This window comes from Zootoca vivipara, chromosome 15 (genome assembly GCF_963506605.1).
Source record: "Zootoca vivipara chromosome 15, rZooViv1.1, whole genome shotgun sequence".
In the NCBI taxonomy this organism is placed as follows: domain Eukaryota; kingdom Metazoa; phylum Chordata; class Lepidosauria; order Squamata; family Lacertidae; genus Zootoca; species Zootoca vivipara.
In genome coordinates, this window is record NC_083290.1 from 5,935,071 (window position 1) to 5,953,789 (window position 18,719).

An 18,719-nucleotide genomic window follows, 5' to 3' on the forward strand; every position below is an offset into this window, starting at 1 on the left:
ACTAGCTGGGGCTTGTAAGCTGGAGGGCACAGAGCAGGGGAATTCAGTTGTTGTCAGCAGGGACAAGATAGGGAACTAATAGGAGCAGCAATTATGGCCTTTGTGTCTGGCAGTAAAAAAAAGACCCTGCTTGGAAGGGTGTGTGCATGGCAGTTTTTGTGGAGCTCTCCTTGCTTGGGAGCCTAGAGCAGGACAAAACCTGAAAGGTCGCTTTCTGCCTCCAGGTCCCTGTAGTGCTTGTTTGGAACCAGTAGCCACTACAGGTATGGGGAGGCTTCTGTATATGTGGCTCCTTTTGAATGGTACTGAAGTATTTAAGCTGACCTTGCAAATAAAGTAAGTGAACATTATTAGCCTGTAAACTGCTAATAATGCACGTGCCCAAGCATTCCAGAGTTGATGATTAGTGACAGACAGACAACCTGAAAGGAGGAGGAGAGCCCCACTCCCTTTCAGTTTATTAAACCTGCTCTGCCTTGTCACTTCCAGTTTACCTCTAGAAAACTGGAGGAGAGTGCTTGTGATGTGATTGCCTGGGTTAGAATGAGAGGTTGTGGCTTTCTATGTGCCAGTGTCCAAACTTTAGGAGAGCCGGCATAAATTGTTTAGGGAGAAGCCTTTTTAAATCAGTTGTAAATAAAACCCCAGGCACTAGGAGTGCCTGATATTTATGCACCTTGAAAACGCTCCACCTCTGGTTCTTGGAGAAGCAAGACAGGCTGAGTTATTTTAGAAGCAGGGGGAGATTTGTCCTATGATGACTTCTCGCATGACTATCGGACCTATAAATAATCACCTAGTGCTGCAACCTGAAGGGTAGCTAATAAGTAATATGATATACTGTGCGTATCTGAGGACAAATGTGTTGGAACAGGTTTGTTGGCCCGTGAGGCTTGAGAGGGAGGTGACAGAATGGCCACGCCACTGGTGACTTAAGTATGAATGTTCATTCCCTCCCAGAGTAGCTGACGCAGTGACAGGCATGGCGTAGGTCAGCTGTGGTCCTCCTGATGTTGTTGAACTCAAAACTCACATCAGCCTTAGCCAGCATAGTCAATGGTCAGGGATGATGGGAGCTGTAGTAACATCTGGAGGACCACAGGGTTCCCCACCCCAGAAAATAGAAACTGGCCGGCTTTGTTGTGTTTCCTGTCAATTAGTGGTGTGGGGAACCTTTGGCCCTCTCTTTTGAGGGACACATTGGGCTCCTTCTGGGGTAGTTTGTTCCCCATCCTGCATTTTGCTCTCACTCATGACTTCTAGAAGCTGTCAGCATGTGACAACAGCCACATCCTGGGAACAGCTTTGATTGGCCGACTAAACTAGGTGAGGGTAACCAAACCCTCAGTGAGTTAGGGACTTCCCCTGTTTGTGAAGACAGGCTCTGTCAGGTTTAGTGGATGAGAACAATACTTGGTCTAACAGTTAAGAAGGCGGTTTCTGCACATGCTGTATAGGGAAGTGAGGGGCAGATGGGGCTCGTTAGCCTGGGAAGGTACCCCATCTAGGAAATGGAGAACACTGTTCCTAAACCTCCACTGCTTGCTTTGGGAGAAGAAAAGTATAAGGAATAAACCTTACACAAATTTGGAGTGGAGTCCCTAAGATGGGTACGTTTAACCTGGAGAAGAGAAGGTTAAGGGGTGATACGATAGCCATGTTCAAATATATAAAAGGATGTCATATAGAAGAGGGTGAAAGGTTGTTTTCTGCTGCTCCAGAGAAGCGGACACGGAGCAATGGATTCAAGCTACAAGAAGAAGATTCCACCTAAACATTAGAAAGAACTTCCTGACAGTAAGAGCTGTTCGACAGTGGAATTTGCTGCCAAGGAGTATGGTGGAGTCTCCTTCTTTGGAGGTCTTTAAGCAGAGGCTTGACAGCCATCTGTCAGGAATGCTTTGATGGTGTTTCCTGCTTGGCAGGGGGTTGGACTGGATGGCCCTTGTGGTCTCTTCCAACTCTATGATTCCATGATGGCTGGATGGTGCCTTGCACGCCTCCTTCCAGCAACTCCTGCAACTAAGCAGGTGCCCAATGTGTGGCTTTCCTTTCCTTTGGACCACATCAGCGAGGCCAAGAGCGGGGACATTGTCTGGGCAGCCCAGGACCTCCATACACGCTGCCTGGGCTTGTGCCCTGGGGAGGTCACTTCAGTGCTAATAATGCAGCCATGCTTGCTGGAGCTGCAACATCTGGAGGGCCAAAAGGTTCCCTGCGCTCGCTATAAATAGATAAGCAAGGCTTCAACACTTGTTTTTAGAGTGGATGGGAAGTTTTCACTCGTAATAATAGTGCTTAACATTGCTTTAAAGTACTCAGAACCACTTTACCTGCCTTAACAGTCAGTAGCTTTGCCACCCACATTACAGATGAGGGGAGGGAGGGAGGCTAAGGAGGCGGCCAAAGGATGATAAGTGAGTTCATATCAGATGCAATATTCATACCAGGGACTTAAATCACTTGCAATCCAGTCACTTACAGTGGGAAATGTTAACTAGCAGCCACTGGAGAGTTCTTCCTGTGTCATAGTCCTGCCAGCCGTCCACCCCCTCATATTAAAGCCCTGTTCCTACTCAACCTAAGATGCACAGTTGGGAGAATAATATATGTGTAGCACTAAACCACCTATTGAAACAATGTGCCATTTGGCTTTGGTCTAGGGGCTGATGGTTGTGCCGGTCAGCTCTGTTGATGGGGCTTGGTGTAAATGTTGACTTCTGGCAGTGGCTAGAAGCCCAGGATAATGTATTAGGTGTGGGTGACTTGGAGATTCCCTTCTTGCAAAAGCTTTTGATTTTTGTTAGTTGGGTTTAGTCATGCATGTTTGTCTATGGGACCATTTTGTACAGATACAGGTTTGAGTTTCACACTGCAATCTTTGTCTACTTTTATGCCCAGGTAAGTGTTAGTAGGATTAAAGCCTGCGATCCCAGGTCGAGATCGCCTTACATGTCCAGGCTTTTAATGCACCTGTTACCTCTTTGGAGGTATTCATTACTTTTCAGTTCTAATGTTTGCACTGCTGCTGTTTTTATGAAAGACTGTTGTTAGCAGTTGAATTACTTTTTATTGTTTTGTTTTTAGTTTTATTGTCTGAAGACTTCAAATGGGGTGGCATGGTATAACATATTCTAAATGAATAAATATTCCTTCATTCCAGACTCTGGGACAAAAGGGAGAGGCAATTGCTTCCAGGTCCTGCTTGTGAGCAACTAAGAACTTCTGGCTGACCACAGCTGGAAACAAGATTCCAGTCTAGATAGACAGATTCAGGAAAGCATTTAGTTTGGGAGTTTTGTGCTACGGTGGCCAAGTAAAAGGATTAGAATCTTGTCTGCATGAAAGCATAAAGAGTAAAGTTTTCTCACTCTCTTTCTGTAACTTTCAGGTCATATATTGCTCTTTCGGTGGCACATCCAAAGGACTACATTTCAACAATCTGATAGTAGGCTTAGTCCTGCTAACGAGGGGCAGAGATGAAGAGAAAGCAAAATGTAAGTAGTGGCAGTGTCTGATTTTTTTGGGTTCGCTGTGCGCTTGAGCTCCTTGCAAGAAAGGCAGGATATAAACCTAATATTTGAGGTAGGGGTGTGAATTAGACACTTTCCCCCACAATCCATAACCTTGGACATACAGTGGAACCTCGACTTACATCCACCCTTTCTCGCGGACGTTCCAAGTTGCGACTGTGGCAAACCCGGAAGTAAACACTGGGTTTGCCACGATTCACGCATCCGCGGAAGCGGCTTCTGCCGTCTGCGCGTGTGCACAAGTAGCTTCTGCTGTCTATGCATGCGCAGAAGTGCTCTGCCACTGAATGCGCACGCGCACAACGGCGTCTCTACTAGCGTCCGGTTTTGCCCAGCAGATGGGCCTCCGGAATGGATTATGATCGTAAGTAGAGGTTCCACGGCATCAGGTTGCATTTTCCTCCATTCACTTTAAATGGGAATCTAATGTTCAGTCAGGATGGTTAGACCATTAGAATGAGGTGGAGGCTTTCTATGAAAGAAATTTGAGACTTTCCACTTAGCATCTTCCACCTTCTGCAGAAGAATCAAAATATTTCAGTTGGAATATTATATTTGCATTCAGCTGTAAATGGTGTGGGGGGGGGGGTAAGTGGGTGGGTATAAAAACCTTTTATATAAAAAATACAAAGATAAGTAACAGTAACAAATAAATTAAAGTATTAGAATGATTATAGGCTCCAGATACTGTTCCTGTAGATGTACTTTCATGTTTTGTATATAAATATTATCAGCTCCAATTTAAACTGGCATCCTTGTTGATCCCAATAACATAACTGATTAGCAAAGCACTTTTTTTGAGTGTAGAAAAGTAAAAAATCAGCCCTGTTCAGAAAGCTGTGCAAGTTAATTGGTATTGCCAGCTCTGTTGCACTGGTGTGACTTGAATGTTTAATTATTCTGTTGTTGGTTTTTTGCTTAGACATTTTCAGCCTGTTTTCAAATGAATCTGGGAGCTATGTCGTCCGTGAAGAGATGGAAAGGATGCTTCATGTGGTCGATGGGAAAGTCCCGGAAAGCCTCAAGAAATGCTTCTCGGAGGTATTTCCTGCAGTTCCTTATCTCTTTTTACTGGATAACCTGAGGATGAGGGTGAAAATGTGGAGCCCTGACCTCCTGTCGGAAGTAGCCTGCGGAATCAGGATCAGGTGTACTTACCAGATCCAGTTCCACACCCTTGTAGTAGGAGATTGCAGACTTGATAGGATTAGTCCCTACAGGGTGCTATGCAGGTGTCAGGTTGCACCTGAGGTTGCTGAAATGAATAACCTAGCCCTGGCTATTGCAGGGAGGCAGTCATGCCTCTGGTTCTTCAAGCCAGCCATCTCTTTGTTGGCTGGAAGGGTTCTGGGAGTTGTAGTCCAAACCATCTGCAGGGCACCAGGTTGCTGCTTTAAACCCAGGGGTGGGGAACTTGTGGCCTTCAAGGTGTCGCTGGACAACAGCCCCCATCACCCCGATCACTGGCCATGCTAGCTGGGGCTGATGGGAGTTGGAGTCCAACGTCATCCAGAGTGTCAACAGTTCCCTATTCCTGCTTTCAAGCATTGCCTTTTCTACTGCTTCAGTGACCTCATTAACTGTACTAGTTACAGGTAGGTAGCTGTGTTGGTCTGCCGTAGTCGAAACAAAATAAAAAAAATCCTTCCAGTAGTACCTTAGAGACCAACTAAGTTTGTTATGGGTATGAGCTTTCGTGTGCATGCACACTTCAGATATCTGAAGAAGTGTGCATGCAAACGAAAGCTCATACCCATAACAAACTTAGTCGGTCTCATTAACTGTGTCATTCAATATCAAGTGACCCAATCTTTTTATCTCATGTCATCCAATTTTCTCAATATTTTGCACACTTGTTGAACGATCAAAACTAAGTTTAAATCTAAATTTTATTTTTTTTTATCTCATCCCGTTTGTGAGTTATGAGGGTTTGAAATTTACAATTTTGGCCTTGCTGGACTACACAAAAACCTTAACAGCTCTGCCCAGAAGTTAGATACTTCAAAACTAACAACACCAATCTCTTCAGAACTTCATGAGCTTTAATATGACATGTCGCATGATGGACTGATGTTACATTTTAAATTTAAGTTACAAAATTTTAAAAAGTGATTTTAAAATGATTAAAAATTCAAAAAAACATATTATTAAACATTTCTAGGAGCTACTTGACTTGCAAAATTTCATCTTGTGAAACAGGGTGTGAATGTGGCCAAGGCTGGGTTTTCTGCACTGTATCATTTGTATCCTGCCTCCAAAAGTCCCATCTCCTGTTCTCTTTCTCTCAAATGTGGAAAGCGCCCATCATCCTTGGAGGGGGAGAGATCCACCCCTCCCCAGACTCCTAGTCTTCCTTGGAAGCACTTCTCCAAAACAGCATAACCCCCCCCCCCCAAATTCCTTTCCAGTGTTGTCTTTCACACTTCTGATGCCTGTCCTCAGGCATAAGGGCTACAGCTCATTAAAATTCTTTCCACTAGAAGCAGTAGGAGAGAGTCTGCTGCAAGCGTTTGTGTAAATGAGAATGAGAATGTCATATACCTGCCCGTTGTGTCCTGGGTAGCATAAATCTATTCAGATGCTTCATTTCAAAGTTGATCAGCAGTGCTTTCCCTTGGAAAGCAAAACAACAGACTGATATGCTGTTGGGAGATGCTTTTTGAGGACCATTTAATGCCACCCTGCTGGCTGGGTAGGGTAGGGTTTATTTATTTTTGTATCCTTGTTTGCCTTAGCCACTGAAATGAGCAGGCATTTGGAGAGGAACGCTTACAGCTCAACGTGTTGCAGATGGCAGACTAACACAACTGCCCCATTCAAGCTGCGATTGTCATTTGTGCATTGATTCCCCTGGATGCTAAGGGGCAGCATGAAAATACCGATTCCCACTCCATTCAATGGAAATCTTATACAGTCGTACCTTAGTTTTCAAACAGCTTAGTTCTCGAATATTTGGCTCCCAAATGCTGCAAACCCGAAAGTGACTGTTTCGGTTTGCGAACTATTTTTGGAAGCCGGACGTCTGACGGGGCTTCCGCAGCTTCCAATTGGAAGTTCATGTAGCCAATCAGAAGCCACGCTTTGGTTTCCAAACGTTTTGGAAGTCGAATGGACTTCCAGAACAGATTCTGTTCGACTCCCAAGGTACGACTGTACAGCACTTTGTCTGAGTTCTGAGTCTTCACAAAAAATTGCCCTTCAGGCCCTCTCAGGTGTTAAGATAAGCAGATGGTCCACGTTTGGCAGTTCCACCACCCTTGGAAGTTTGGGTGGTGGTGCCCTTGTGGAGGGCATCCTCTGTAGCAATTGCCAGGTTGTAGAATTCCCTCCCCACAGAGGTGTGCCTGGCACCTTCATTATATAGTTTCCCTCCTATGCTGAAGGCGCACCTCTTTACCATGGCCCCTGACACCCAAGACATGCATTTTCAGGACGCACCCTAGTTTTGTGATTCTAATTTGTTTTAAGCTATTTAAGTATTGAATTTTAATTTGTTGTAACCCACCCTGGGACCTTATGGAAAAGAACAGGAAAGAAATCAAATCAAATAAATAACAATAATCGTTTACAAGCATGACTTTGTAACCTTGAGAGCTAGATACTCTGACAGTGCTATGGCTACTAAGAATAACAAAGCTGGAAATCTCACTCTGCACCTGATACCCCTGTTCTACGCATTCCCCAGGACTTCCACCAGCCATGTTGACAAACCAAAAAAAAAGCCAGTTGTCTTTTGCATCAGCCTTTCCTCTTTGAAAGGGCTAGCAAGAGTTCACCACATAACACATAAGCAAGACAGATTAATTTCTGACAAAGCAAAGATGGGAATATTTGAATTTCAGCCCTGCTGAGAGGTTAACTGTTCAGTAAAGAAATATCTTTGAAAATCGTACTGTTAAGCAAGTCAATAAAGGGTAATGTCCAAGCTCCATTAATTCAAATTCAGTCAGAGAGCACTTATTTACCAAAGGTTTGGTGTGCATGGCTTGTAGGTTTGCAAGCCCATCAAGAGTTCACAAGCCACTCAATTCATGCAGGCAGGTTTCTGATAACAAATGGCAAACTCTTAAGCAAGCCTGTGAAGCTCCGGGTCCACTCCCTAGCTTGGGATTCCGCAGCTAGCTTTCATGTTTGTTTATTGTTTGTTTGTATGGTGAAAAGCTTGGAAGTAATTACGAAAACTAGGAAGCTGCTTTATAGAGTCAGGCCATGGGCCTAGCTAGCTCAGTATTGTCAACTCTGGACTGGAAGCAGGTCTCCTGGGGGACATTCCCAGTCCTACTTGGAGAAGCCAGGGATTGAACCTGAAACCTTCTGCATGTGAAGCAGATGCTCTACCATTAAGCTAATGCTGCATAGGTGGCTTCGGTGCCCTGGCCTCTACCTGGTGTTTTCCTTCCATTGATCTTGCACAGTTCCCCACCTAGTGAGCAGGTTTATCAATACTTCAGTCCCCAACAGGCCAGTCTTAGCCGTCTAGGTCAGGGGTCGGCAAGCCCATGGGGGTCGTTTAAATGGCTCCCGAGCCGCCCCCGAGCCAAGCCGCCCACTCAGCGAGTCCCCACGCGCTGCGCTAAACTGGCGCAGCGTGAAGCAAGGACTCACTTCCGTGGCACCGGAAATCGCATCTGCGCATGTGCAGATGCGATCTGGCCCACAGAGCGATCTCCGTGCCGACCCCTGATCTAGTTCATTATGCTGAAAGCAATGTGAGCTGGTACACTGTGGATGAGGTGGCTGCTGGCTGGGTTGCATGGTAGCAGCCCAGAGAATGAGCCCTGTACCTTTTCAATTCAGGTGTGGCTGCTGCTTCCTTTTGTTTTGTGGGTAGTGAGCAGACTTTGTTGGAACTGCAGAGGAGTGGAGGATATACAAGAGACTTCTCATCTCCTGTGCTTGATATGTTTAAAAGTAAATTCTCATTCTGTGGGTTAGAACCCTGCTGGCCCTGCTTTGCCGAGGAAGGAGCAAACTCCAGAAAGTCCAAGTGTGACCAAGCCAAAGCCTGAAGGGGAAAGTTACCACCCATCCTGGGTGGAAACCTATCAAGTGAGCCCAGTCCGAGAAGAATTCTATTAGCATACAAGGCCATGCTGTCCAAAATAGCACCCTTTGGCCTGATCCAGCAAACTCCTCTTACGTGGTGGTAATAATATTATTAATTGTATTCACCGCTTTTTTCACAAAAGTGACTTAGAGTGACTTACAGAAACAAACATTTAGAAACAAGTTCAAAAACAAGAGTTTTTTTTAAAAAAAACAAACCTAAAACAGTCACTCCTAAAATGTATAAAGGGGCAGATCCAACTCAACCTCCACCCCACTACAAAAGATGAGCAAAAGATGAGACTGTAAACACACTTCACCCTCCAAATTAGATTACAGCTGCCTGCAAAAATAAGAACAGGAATCCAACTTTTGTATAGCAAACATGTTAACGCCCTACCTGTAATCAGGTGCTCACCACCAGATCTCGCCTGTGCCTGCCGGTCTTCCCCTCCATACCAGATCTAAACTGCGCTATGGGAAACAGTGCAACTTTGCATAATTCTGGCTGCGCAATTAAATGTAGAGGAATTTGGGTTGCTTCAGTACAGAATCCGTAGCAGCCCCTGTTGAATGAAATGCAGGCTCAACGTTTTGGCTCGGTTCAGCTTCTGTGAAGATTGTGCAAAGGGGTCTCTCTTAAAATATGCAGGCTTGTCTTCTGTCCTACAGCAATGTCCTCTGTGAATCTTCCTTTTGAAATGAAAATAGACGGCAGTAACCTTCTCTGCTGGATTTTGGTAGCCTGTTAATCTCAGGAGGACATGCAACCTGCCACACACTGGAGGGCTTCAACATTTTATTGCTCCTGCAGTTGAGGTTTGTTTCTTCAAATCGGAACAGACATGGTTGCATCTTCAAGGCTGCTTGTGTTTTGAGGGGGTGTGATTATTATTTCCTGCAAAAAAGAGAGGTTTCTCTTTTCAGCCCAGCCCAGAGCCACCTAGGGCAAACATTTGTATTTTTCCTCCTTTTCTCAAATGATGTCATGTGTGATAGATTTTTTTAAAAAAATCTTTAAAAATATTTTTTTAATTATTTACAACATGTGGTTGAGCAAGTGTGAGGGGCTGTTTGTTTGCTCCTTTCTCCCAGCTAGGCTGAGAATTCTCCTTGGAGTTACATATGAAGCAGTCCATACCATGCTGATTAGTAGATGGTGATACATGGAAAGAAAGGGGTGATACAGAGATAAAGGTAAAAGTAAAGGGACCCCTGACCATTAGGTCCAGTCGTGACCGACTCTGGGGTTGCGCGCTCATCTCGCATTATTGGCCGAGGGAGCCGGCGTATAGCTTCCAGGTCAGGTGGCCAGCATGACAAAGCCGCTTCTGGCAAACCAGAGCAGCACATGGAAACGCCGTTTACCTTCCCACTGTAGCGGTTCCTATTTATCTACTTGCATTTTGACGTGCTTTCGAACTGCTAGGTTGGCAGGAGCAGGGGCTGAGCAACGGGAGCTCACCCCATCCCAGGGATTCGAACCGCTGACCTTCTGATCAGCAAGCCCTAGGCTCAGTGGTTTAACCCACAGTGCCACCTGGGTTAAACCACTGAGCCTAGGGCTTGCTGAAGAAAGGGGTGATACAAAGAAAGGGGTGATACAGAGATACTTGCGTTCAAATGACTATGGACCAGCCCAGCCTGATTTGATGAAGTCCTCTCTAGCAGGGAGGAGGTGATGTACAGCCAAAAATCAACTTTCTTTTTCTCCCTTCAGCGAAGTGTGCACACACGTGTGGTATGTGGTGTGTTTTGTGCTGCATCTGATGTGCAGGAATGTGGGTGGCCACACTTATTTGTCCACGCTTGCTGTTGCATGTGGCCTCTGGAGGGTTGTTGTCGTTTAGTCATGTCCGACTCTTCGTGACCCCATGGACCAGAGCACGCCAGGCACTCCTGTCTTCCACTGCCTCCTGCAGTTTGGTTAGCTAGGATGTAATGGCCAAGAAGTCTAGCTACCTTGTTAAATAAAAAAATAAAAAATCCTTCCAGTAGCACCTTAGAGACCAACTAAGTTTGTCATAGGTATGAGCATGACAAACTTAGTTAGTCTCTAAGGTGCTACTGGAAGGATTTTTTAAATTTTGTTTTGACCAGACCAACACGGCTACCTACCTGTAACTAGCTACCTTGTTGTAAGAATTGTAGCCAGGAAATGTATATAAAACATTTTGGGTCCTTGGAGGCCCTCCCCTGTGCTTAGGACCGCGTCCTACATGTGGCTGATGGGGCCAGGCAGTGATTGGCTCTAGGCCTGGAGTTGGCATGGTGTTTGACTTGGGGTGCTGGAACTGGGAACCTGTCAGCCAGGCAAGGGCAAAAGGCTTGGCATTGGGTATTGATACCAAGCCTGCCCAATCCAGAGGCTTCATGTTGTTGTTGTTGTTTAGTCGTTTAGCCGTGTCCGACTCTTCGTGACCCCATGGACCATAGCACGCCAGGCATTCCTGTCTTCCACTGCCTCCCACAGTTTGGTCAAACTCATGTTCGTAGCTTCGAGAACACTGTCCAACCATCTCATCATTTTTGACCACATCCAGCTTACCTTCATTCATGGTTCTTATATTCCAGGTTCCTATGCAATATTTTTCTTTACAGTTTTGGACTTTCCTTTCGCTTCCAGGCATATTTGCAACTGAGCGACCTTTCGGCTTTGGCCCAGCCGCTTCATCAGCTCTGAATCTACTGTATATTCCGGCGTATAAGACGACTGGGCGTATAATCCAGTTAAAATATAGAGTTTGGGATATACTCGCCGTATAAGAAATACAACCCGGCGTATAAGATGATCCCTGACTTTCGAGAAGATTTTCCTGGGTTAAAAAGTCTTATACGCAGGAATATACTTGTACTTGTCCTCCTCTCTTCCTCAGTAGCATGCTGGGCGCCTTCCAACCTGAGGGGCTGCTTGCCAATTGCAGGGCTAAGTTCTTGCACATAGCTGTTCCCTTCTGTTCCTGAAGAGGGCTGTCACGTCTTAGTGCACCCACATCACACACAATAACTAACCAGGCTTGGGCCACTGAGATGCTTTGAGAATGGTGACTTGGAAGCCCCCCCCCCCCCAAATGCTTAACACTTGTATCAGGCTGAAATTTCCCTTCTGGGGAAGTGAAAGGTGGTTTTTGAAATCAGGGGTGTCAAGGTCCGGCTTTTGCAAAGACCAGTTAAGGGACCATCCAGTACCTCTGGCAGCGCTATCATTTCTACTCAACAAGGACTATTCAATAAGATCAGGTGCTGCCTAAGAGAATCCTCAGTTTTCATGCATTGCCTCTTCCAGGTTAGGGGCTCCCAGTGTGGGTGCTGTGCCTAAGGACACTCCCCCCTCCAGAACAACATAAAACTTGCTTGCCGAACCTCTTTATTTTAAGATTGGCCGTGAAAAGATTCCCTGCCATTCCGTTAAGTTGAGAGGATAACTTATTAGGATCCGTCCAACATCTGTGAAATGAAATATTTCCTACATCGTTATGTATCCCCTCCTCTCCCCCACCTCCCGGGAAAATACATACTTCTTAATAGTAAAATTATTTATGCGGAAAAGTGCCCAAAAGACTTTGTCATGATAATCACGTTGGAGAGAGACACATGTGGGCTATATTGCTTACCAAGCTGTGTGCTACTGATAAGCATGTTTGAGGCAGTATCTGACCTTTTTGTGCCAAAGGGTTAAAACAAAACAAAACACAGCCCTTCTTAACTGTAATCTCTGATCTTTTTGTTGCTTTGAATGTAGTAGCAGGCCTTGTGTTTGAAAAGCAAGCTACCTGATGTGTTGGAGAAGTAGCTGTGAGGGTGTTTTGTTTTGTTTTTTTGGTTCCCGGTTTTTTGAATCAGTCAGTTTGCTGCCACACATGCATTATAATGAACTGGTGGGGAGGGAGGAGAACAGCCACCAAAGCTGCTCTCTATATTAATGAGAGAGACCCTAGCGGATTTCTCCCACTCCACACACCAAGCGGAGTGCTTCAGAAAATTATTTTTAATATTATAATACAAGTAGCTGAAGGGCCTGGTAGTTAGTACAGCGGGTTTGTTGTCTTTCATTTCCCTCACATCATCTTCCTCGTCTTCTGGCTTGCAGTTGCCTCCTTAACACCTCTCTAGTTGCCATTGGCTTAGCTGCTCTGATGTCATGGGAGTTGGGGCGGCCTGTGGGCCTAGGAACCGGTAGCTGAGAGTGGGGAAAACGGGAAATGCTAAGATCTGAATCCTTGGGCCATTTGGTAAATTTAACCCCTCTTTGTTTATAACAGGGTTTGATGGGCTTTTGAATGGCACCCGTTCAATGCAGATTGGTTGTGGTATTTTGGTACCTATTACCAAAGAAAAATGGGACCCAGGTGGCGATGTGGGCTAAACCACTGAGCCTAGGGCTTGCTGATCAGAAGGTCGGTGGTTCGAATCCCTGTGACGGGGTGAGCTCCCGTTGCTTGGTCCCAGCTCCTGCCAACCTAGCAGTTCGAAAGCACGTCGAAGTGCAAATAGATAAATAGGAACCGCTACAGCGGGAAGGCAAATGGCGTTTCCGTGTGCTGCTCTGGTTTGCCAGAAGTGGCTTTGTCATGCTGGCCACATGACCTGGAAGCTGTACGCCGGCTCCCTCGGCCAATAATGCAAGATGAGTGCGCAACCCCAGAGTCGGTCACGACTGGACCTAATGGTTAGGGGTCCCTTTACCTTTACCAAAGAAAAATAGGTGTTTGCTGCTTGTGTGGGTGATTCTGTGTTTACAGCTGTCTACCAGTAAATTATTTTGAGAGAAGGAAATTACCTGGTTCGTACATCACTTCAAACCATAGCTGAAATAAACTACAGTTTAAAGGTGAACACCCAGTGTGCTAGTGCATGTTGCGGAAATTGTTTTGCTCCTCCCTTGCTGCTGCTGCTGCGCTGCCAGGAAGCAAGCTAAGGTCCAGCTTAACGTTTTTTTGGAATTTGGGCTCATGGTTCAGTAGGAAACTGTTCTGGTGTCCTGGTTCAGATGGGGGTACAGTCAGGATCGGGACTCCACATCCGTTTTTTCTTTAAAAGTGGGCAATAATAAGCACTTTATTAAAAGTGTGAACATAACATGTAGTTCGGCCCTAAGTAGACAACCACCTGACTTTCCCAGCAACTCACTTCCTGTGTGTCACTCTCTTGTCACTCTCTTGAGTGTGCAGGTGCTTTCAGCTAACTTATATCTCAGTTCTCACTACAACAGCCCTGCAAGGTAGGTTGCGGCTGAGAAAGAGTTGCTTATGGCCGTCTGTTGGTTCTGAACTAAGGGCTTCTTTCCCTGTAGGCTGTACTACAGTGTACCAACAGCTGCAAACAACTGAGTTCATTAGCAAATGCAAACTGCTTTGCTCAACTCATCCTCCTCCCCTCTGCTTTTTTTATTTTTTACAGGGTGAAAAGGTAAACTTTGAGAAATTCAAAACCTGGCTGTGGCAAAATAAAGAGGCCTTCACGTTTTCCCGCTGGCTGCTCTCAGGGGGAGTGTATGTCACGCTTACGGATGACAGCGACACCCCGACTTTTTATCAAACCCTTGCTGGAGTCACACACCGTAAGTAACACCTGTTGTCAAGGAATTGCCTTACTTCCTGCTATCTTTTGTAGACTCTGCCCTGATTTTACTGACATTGTGCCTCTGCAGCTTCTCTTTGGGGATTGTTCAAGAAACACATCCTCTTTTCTTGCACACCAGCTTAGTTACTGTGGCCAGCCTTCTACAGTTGCCTGGACCAGTTTTTTTTTAAATTAAAGTTTTTCTTGGCTTACAAAGATTCGTGCAATGTCTCTCATAACGTCCTTACAAATCAGTTTCATTTGTTGAGATATTGGGAAGAAGGGGGGAAAGAGGTAGATGGGGAGGGTGGGGTCAGGTGATGATGTTTCTATTTTGCCAAGTGTATGTGGGTTTTGTTTTGTTTTGTTTTGTGTTTTGTTTTTGTCAGTGTCGCTTGTGTAGGTTCTCTGCTGTTTGCTTGCGTTCCTTTGGTGGTGAGAGATGTTTGGGATGGCCTAGGATATGGTTGTTCATTTGTGGTTGGCTGTAGTGTTCTTTGTATCGTGTGTGAGTGGGGTGGGTGGGTGTTTTAGATCAGGTTAGCCATATTGATTTGTATGCTGTTGGTGGATTTTTGGCATTGTCTTGTTGGGCTATGTACCGTGTTTCCCCTTTTTTAAGACGTAGTCAGAAAGTAAGCCATGGCAGCATTTTTTAGCATTAGTGAAATCTAAGACACCGCCCGAAAATAAGACATACCTCCATGCGAGACCGCCGAGCGCCCCAGCCAGCCAGAGGGGCCTGGAACCGGCTGCTGTTGCTGCAGCGAACGCATGGAGCGCCCTGCAGCGCCTGGCCTCTTCTTCTTTTTTCTTTTTTTTTGGGCTGCCCAAGGCCTGCCGCCCCGCCACCGGAACCGGCGGCTGCTGAGCGGAGCGCTCCGAAGCAGTGAGCGCTCGGAGCGCCCTGCAGCGCCTGGCTTCTTCTTTTGCGGGGGGGGGGGAGCTGCCCGAGGCCTGCCGCCCCACCGCCGTAACCGGCGGCTATAGAGCGGAGCACTCGGAGCGCCCTGCAGCGCCTGGCCTCTTCTCTTTTTGTTTGGCTGCCCGAGGCCGGTGGCCGCAGAGCGGAGCGCTCCGAAGCGCCGAGCGCTTGGAGCGGCCTGCAGCGCCTGGCCTCTTCTTTTGGGGGGAGAGCTGCCCGAGGCCTGCCCCCCGCCGCCGGAAGCGGCGGCTGCAGTGCCGAGCGCCCAGCAGTGCTGGGCGGAGCGCCGAGCCAGCAGCCTGCCGCCTCGGTGCCGCGCAGAGCGCCCAGCAGCACCCCGAGCCAGTGGCCTGGCCCCTCCGAGGAGGCCTTAAGGTACAATACATCCCCTGAAAATAAGACACCGTGTGTTTTTTTGAGTAAAAAAAGTTATAAGACGGTGTCTTAAAAAAAGGGGAAACACGGTATGTGATGAAGGGGAACCATGAAGCCGTCTTCTTCTATTCGTCCCCGTGTCAGTTTCAGATTATTGGTTAATTTTTCTAGTAGGGCTGTTTCCCATACAATTTGGTACCATTGGTCCATGCTTACTCCTGACAGGTCTCTCCAGTGTCTGGTTATGGTGTTTCTGGTCGCTGAGAGTAAGTGGGTTATGAGTTCTTTGTAGTGTACTTGGGCATTATTGTCTTGGAAGATGTTTAGCAAGACCAGTTCTGGGGTGATTTCTAATACCTACAACCCCTAGTTTGTGTTATTAACTTCTGTGTTGACTTAATGGGGTGTCATGTGTTGCCCTAGGATAGGGATAGGGAATTGGCAGCCCTCTGGATGTCGTTTGGACTCTGGTTCCCATCAGCTGCAGCCAGCATGGCCAGTGGTGATGAGAGTTGTAGTCCAACAACTTCTGGAAGGCTGCAGGTTTCCTACCCCTATCATATGATACCCAAGAATGTAGGAAGAATTGAGGCAGCTTGCTTTCATACTGGCATGTATCGTCTACTCATTTGTTATATTTATTTATATCCTGCCTTTCCACCAAGGAGTTCAAGGAAGTGTACCTGATTCTTCACCTCCTTGGTATTCTCACAACAACCCTATGAGGGAGGGAGGGAGGGAGGGAGGGAGGGAGGGAGGGAGAGAGAGAGAGAGAGAGAGAGAGAGAGAGAGAGAAACTGGCTCAGGATCTCCCAGTTTCATGGCTGAGTGGGTAATTTGAACTTGGGCCTCCCTAGTTCTAGTCTGATGTTCTAACTTCTGCCACACCACATGGGCTCATCATAATGGTTGGCAGATGTCTTGGTATTTTGGAAGGGGGTATTCCCAGCTTCCCACTGGCTGGTTGTTGCCAGTCCAGTGACTGAAGAAGAAAACAATATTTGGAATAGCTGAACATCTTTTTTTTTCTCTTGCTTCTACACTTCCTCTTAGTATGGTGCTTCGTTAAAGAGTGTATATCATGTGTAGTGTTAAATCATGTGTAGATCTCCCTCCCTCTAGTAGATATGTTCAGCTTGACTCCAAACACTGGGTTTCATAGATCTCCTTCACACAGGGCATATACATTGTTGGCATTTGTCTATCTTGGGAGAAAATGGAGTGCGCCTCTGAGGGTGAAGTCAAACTGCTGCGTTAGCTGCACCAAAGTGACCTCCTCAGGGCGCAAGACTGGGCAGTGTGTATGGAGGTGATGGGCTTCTCAGACAACAAGACCCCCCTTTTGGCCTTGCTGGTGTGGTTCAAAGGAAGTCAGAGCAAGACATTTGGCACCAGCTTGGCTGCAGGAGTTGCTGGAAGGAGGCGTACAAGGCGCCATTCAACCGTCTTAGGGACTCTACTCGGGATTTGTGTAGGGCAGGGGTCAGCAAACCTTTTCAGCAGGGGGCCGGTCCACTGTCCCTCAGACCTTATGGGGGGCTGGACTATATTTTGAAAAAAAATATGAACGTATTCCTATGCCCTACAAATAACCCAGAGATGCATTTTAAATAAAAGGACACATTCTACTCATGTAAAAACATGCTGATTCCCAAACCGTCCGCGGGCCGGATTTAGAAGGCGATTGGGCCGCATCCGGCCCCCGGGCCTTAGTTTGGGAACCCCTGGTGTAGGGTTTACTCCTTAGCCTTTTCTTCTCCCAAAGATATACAGGGCAAGCAAGCAATGCATCAGCCTCTCTCTTTTATCCTATGGAGCTTCTTGGTAGATACTGAATAAATCCAATTACGATTCTTCTACCCCATCCCTTAATTTTAATACAGTAACTTGAGACTTCCAAGTTTTCTTGTTCACACATGCTGACATCTTTAGCTTCCCAGGTCCACAATATTGATGCTTAATTGTCTTGTTAGAAGAAGGCCAGAGCCCTCCATTTTTATTTTAGAAGGGAACATTGGAAAACTGATTGTTTGGGGCTTGCGCTGTTGGAGGCAGAGCCGACCCTGCTGGTAAAAGCCAGGAGCACTTTTATAGCTTTCTGAAATATCTGTATTTGCCATGGGATTTACAGTCTGTGCTGGCTGTTTCAGCAAGAAATGTAAGTGCTGTGAAACAGAGCGATTTGTTTTGGAATTTATGAGGCCAAGGAAATGAGGAAGCAAATAATTCTTTGGTGGCTGGCTTACATTCTTAGGTCCTCATCTTTTCTATGCCTATTTTTTGGGGAATTGATCTGTTTTTAATTTAGAATCAGTTTAGTTTTTGCAGTTTGCCCATGTGAGAGATGAGCAAATGAAGGACAGGCTCTCAACCCCTTGAAATAGCTGTTTGACCTCTATATGAGCCTGTTCGAGTTTGCATCAAGAATGCCTAAAAGGTTTACTCTCAGCTTCAATACCGTTGACTGTGTCTTTCACAGCAGGCTGGTCAACTCAGCCCATCGGGGTTATATTTGATGTAATTTCTATTTAGAGTGGACCTGGTGAACTCAGTGGACTAGTGTTAGACATATCCATTAATTTCAGGGGTCTACTCTGAACAGGACTAATGTTGCATACAACTCTGTGCCACCTTTCCATGAGTTTACCAGAAAGCCATTCCATCACATTTCTGCATTAATCTGCAAATTTTCTTAAGGATTTTCATGAAAGTTCATATTTAAATGCATATTCCCTCAGAATATGCATTTAGGATTATATTTTCTGTTGACATCTTTCACTGTATTTTGATCTGCGTTTTGAGCTGTACAATGACTTTGATATTGTGTTCTTTAAATTGCTGTTACCTGCCCTGGTACCTTGTGGTGAAAGGTAAGCAAGAAATGGGAATGACTAAATAAAGAACATTCTAGGAGTGGCTAACTAGGTTTCAATCGACAGATGACTGAGCAGCACTGCTTAGGGCAGATAAAGTCACTGTGTATCACAATTCATGAAGATATTCTTCAAGTATCCTTAGTTCACCAACGTTTCATTAGATTAGTGTCTCATGATAGTACAGTACTGAGATGGTATCTCCAGGTAGAACTGGGGAAGGCTCCCTCTCTGAAACGCTGGAGAACCGTTGCCAGTTAGGGTAGTGTCACAGTGGCCGGAGTAGGCTACTTCAGAGTAACGACGCTACGCAGCTCTGCATTTTATTCTTTTATTGGTGCTGCGTATTTACAGTGCTAAAGTCATTGCTATTTACACGGAGTGATGTGTTCAGTCGGTATCAGA

General features: G+C 46.0%; 1 protein-coding gene across 5 annotated transcripts in view; it reads left to right on the forward strand.

Moving 5' to 3' along the window:
* USP32 (ubiquitin specific peptidase 32) overlaps positions 1-18,719 on the forward strand; it is a 137,390-nt gene that overhangs the window by 57,906 nt on the left and 60,765 nt on the right. For 4 of the 5 annotated variants that reach the window (XM_035140032.2, XM_035140033.2, XM_035140035.2 and 1 more), the window contains exons 3-5: positions 3,392-3,497; positions 4,456-4,574; positions 13,980-14,139. In XM_035140032.2, the coding sequence (XP_034995923.2) occupies positions 3,392-3,497; positions 4,456-4,574; positions 13,980-14,139 (385 nt within the window). Of the gene's footprint in view, positions 1-3,391; positions 3,498-4,455; positions 4,575-13,979; positions 14,140-18,719 lie in introns of those variants that run through there. The other variant, XM_060268427.1, reaches the window with a different exon arrangement.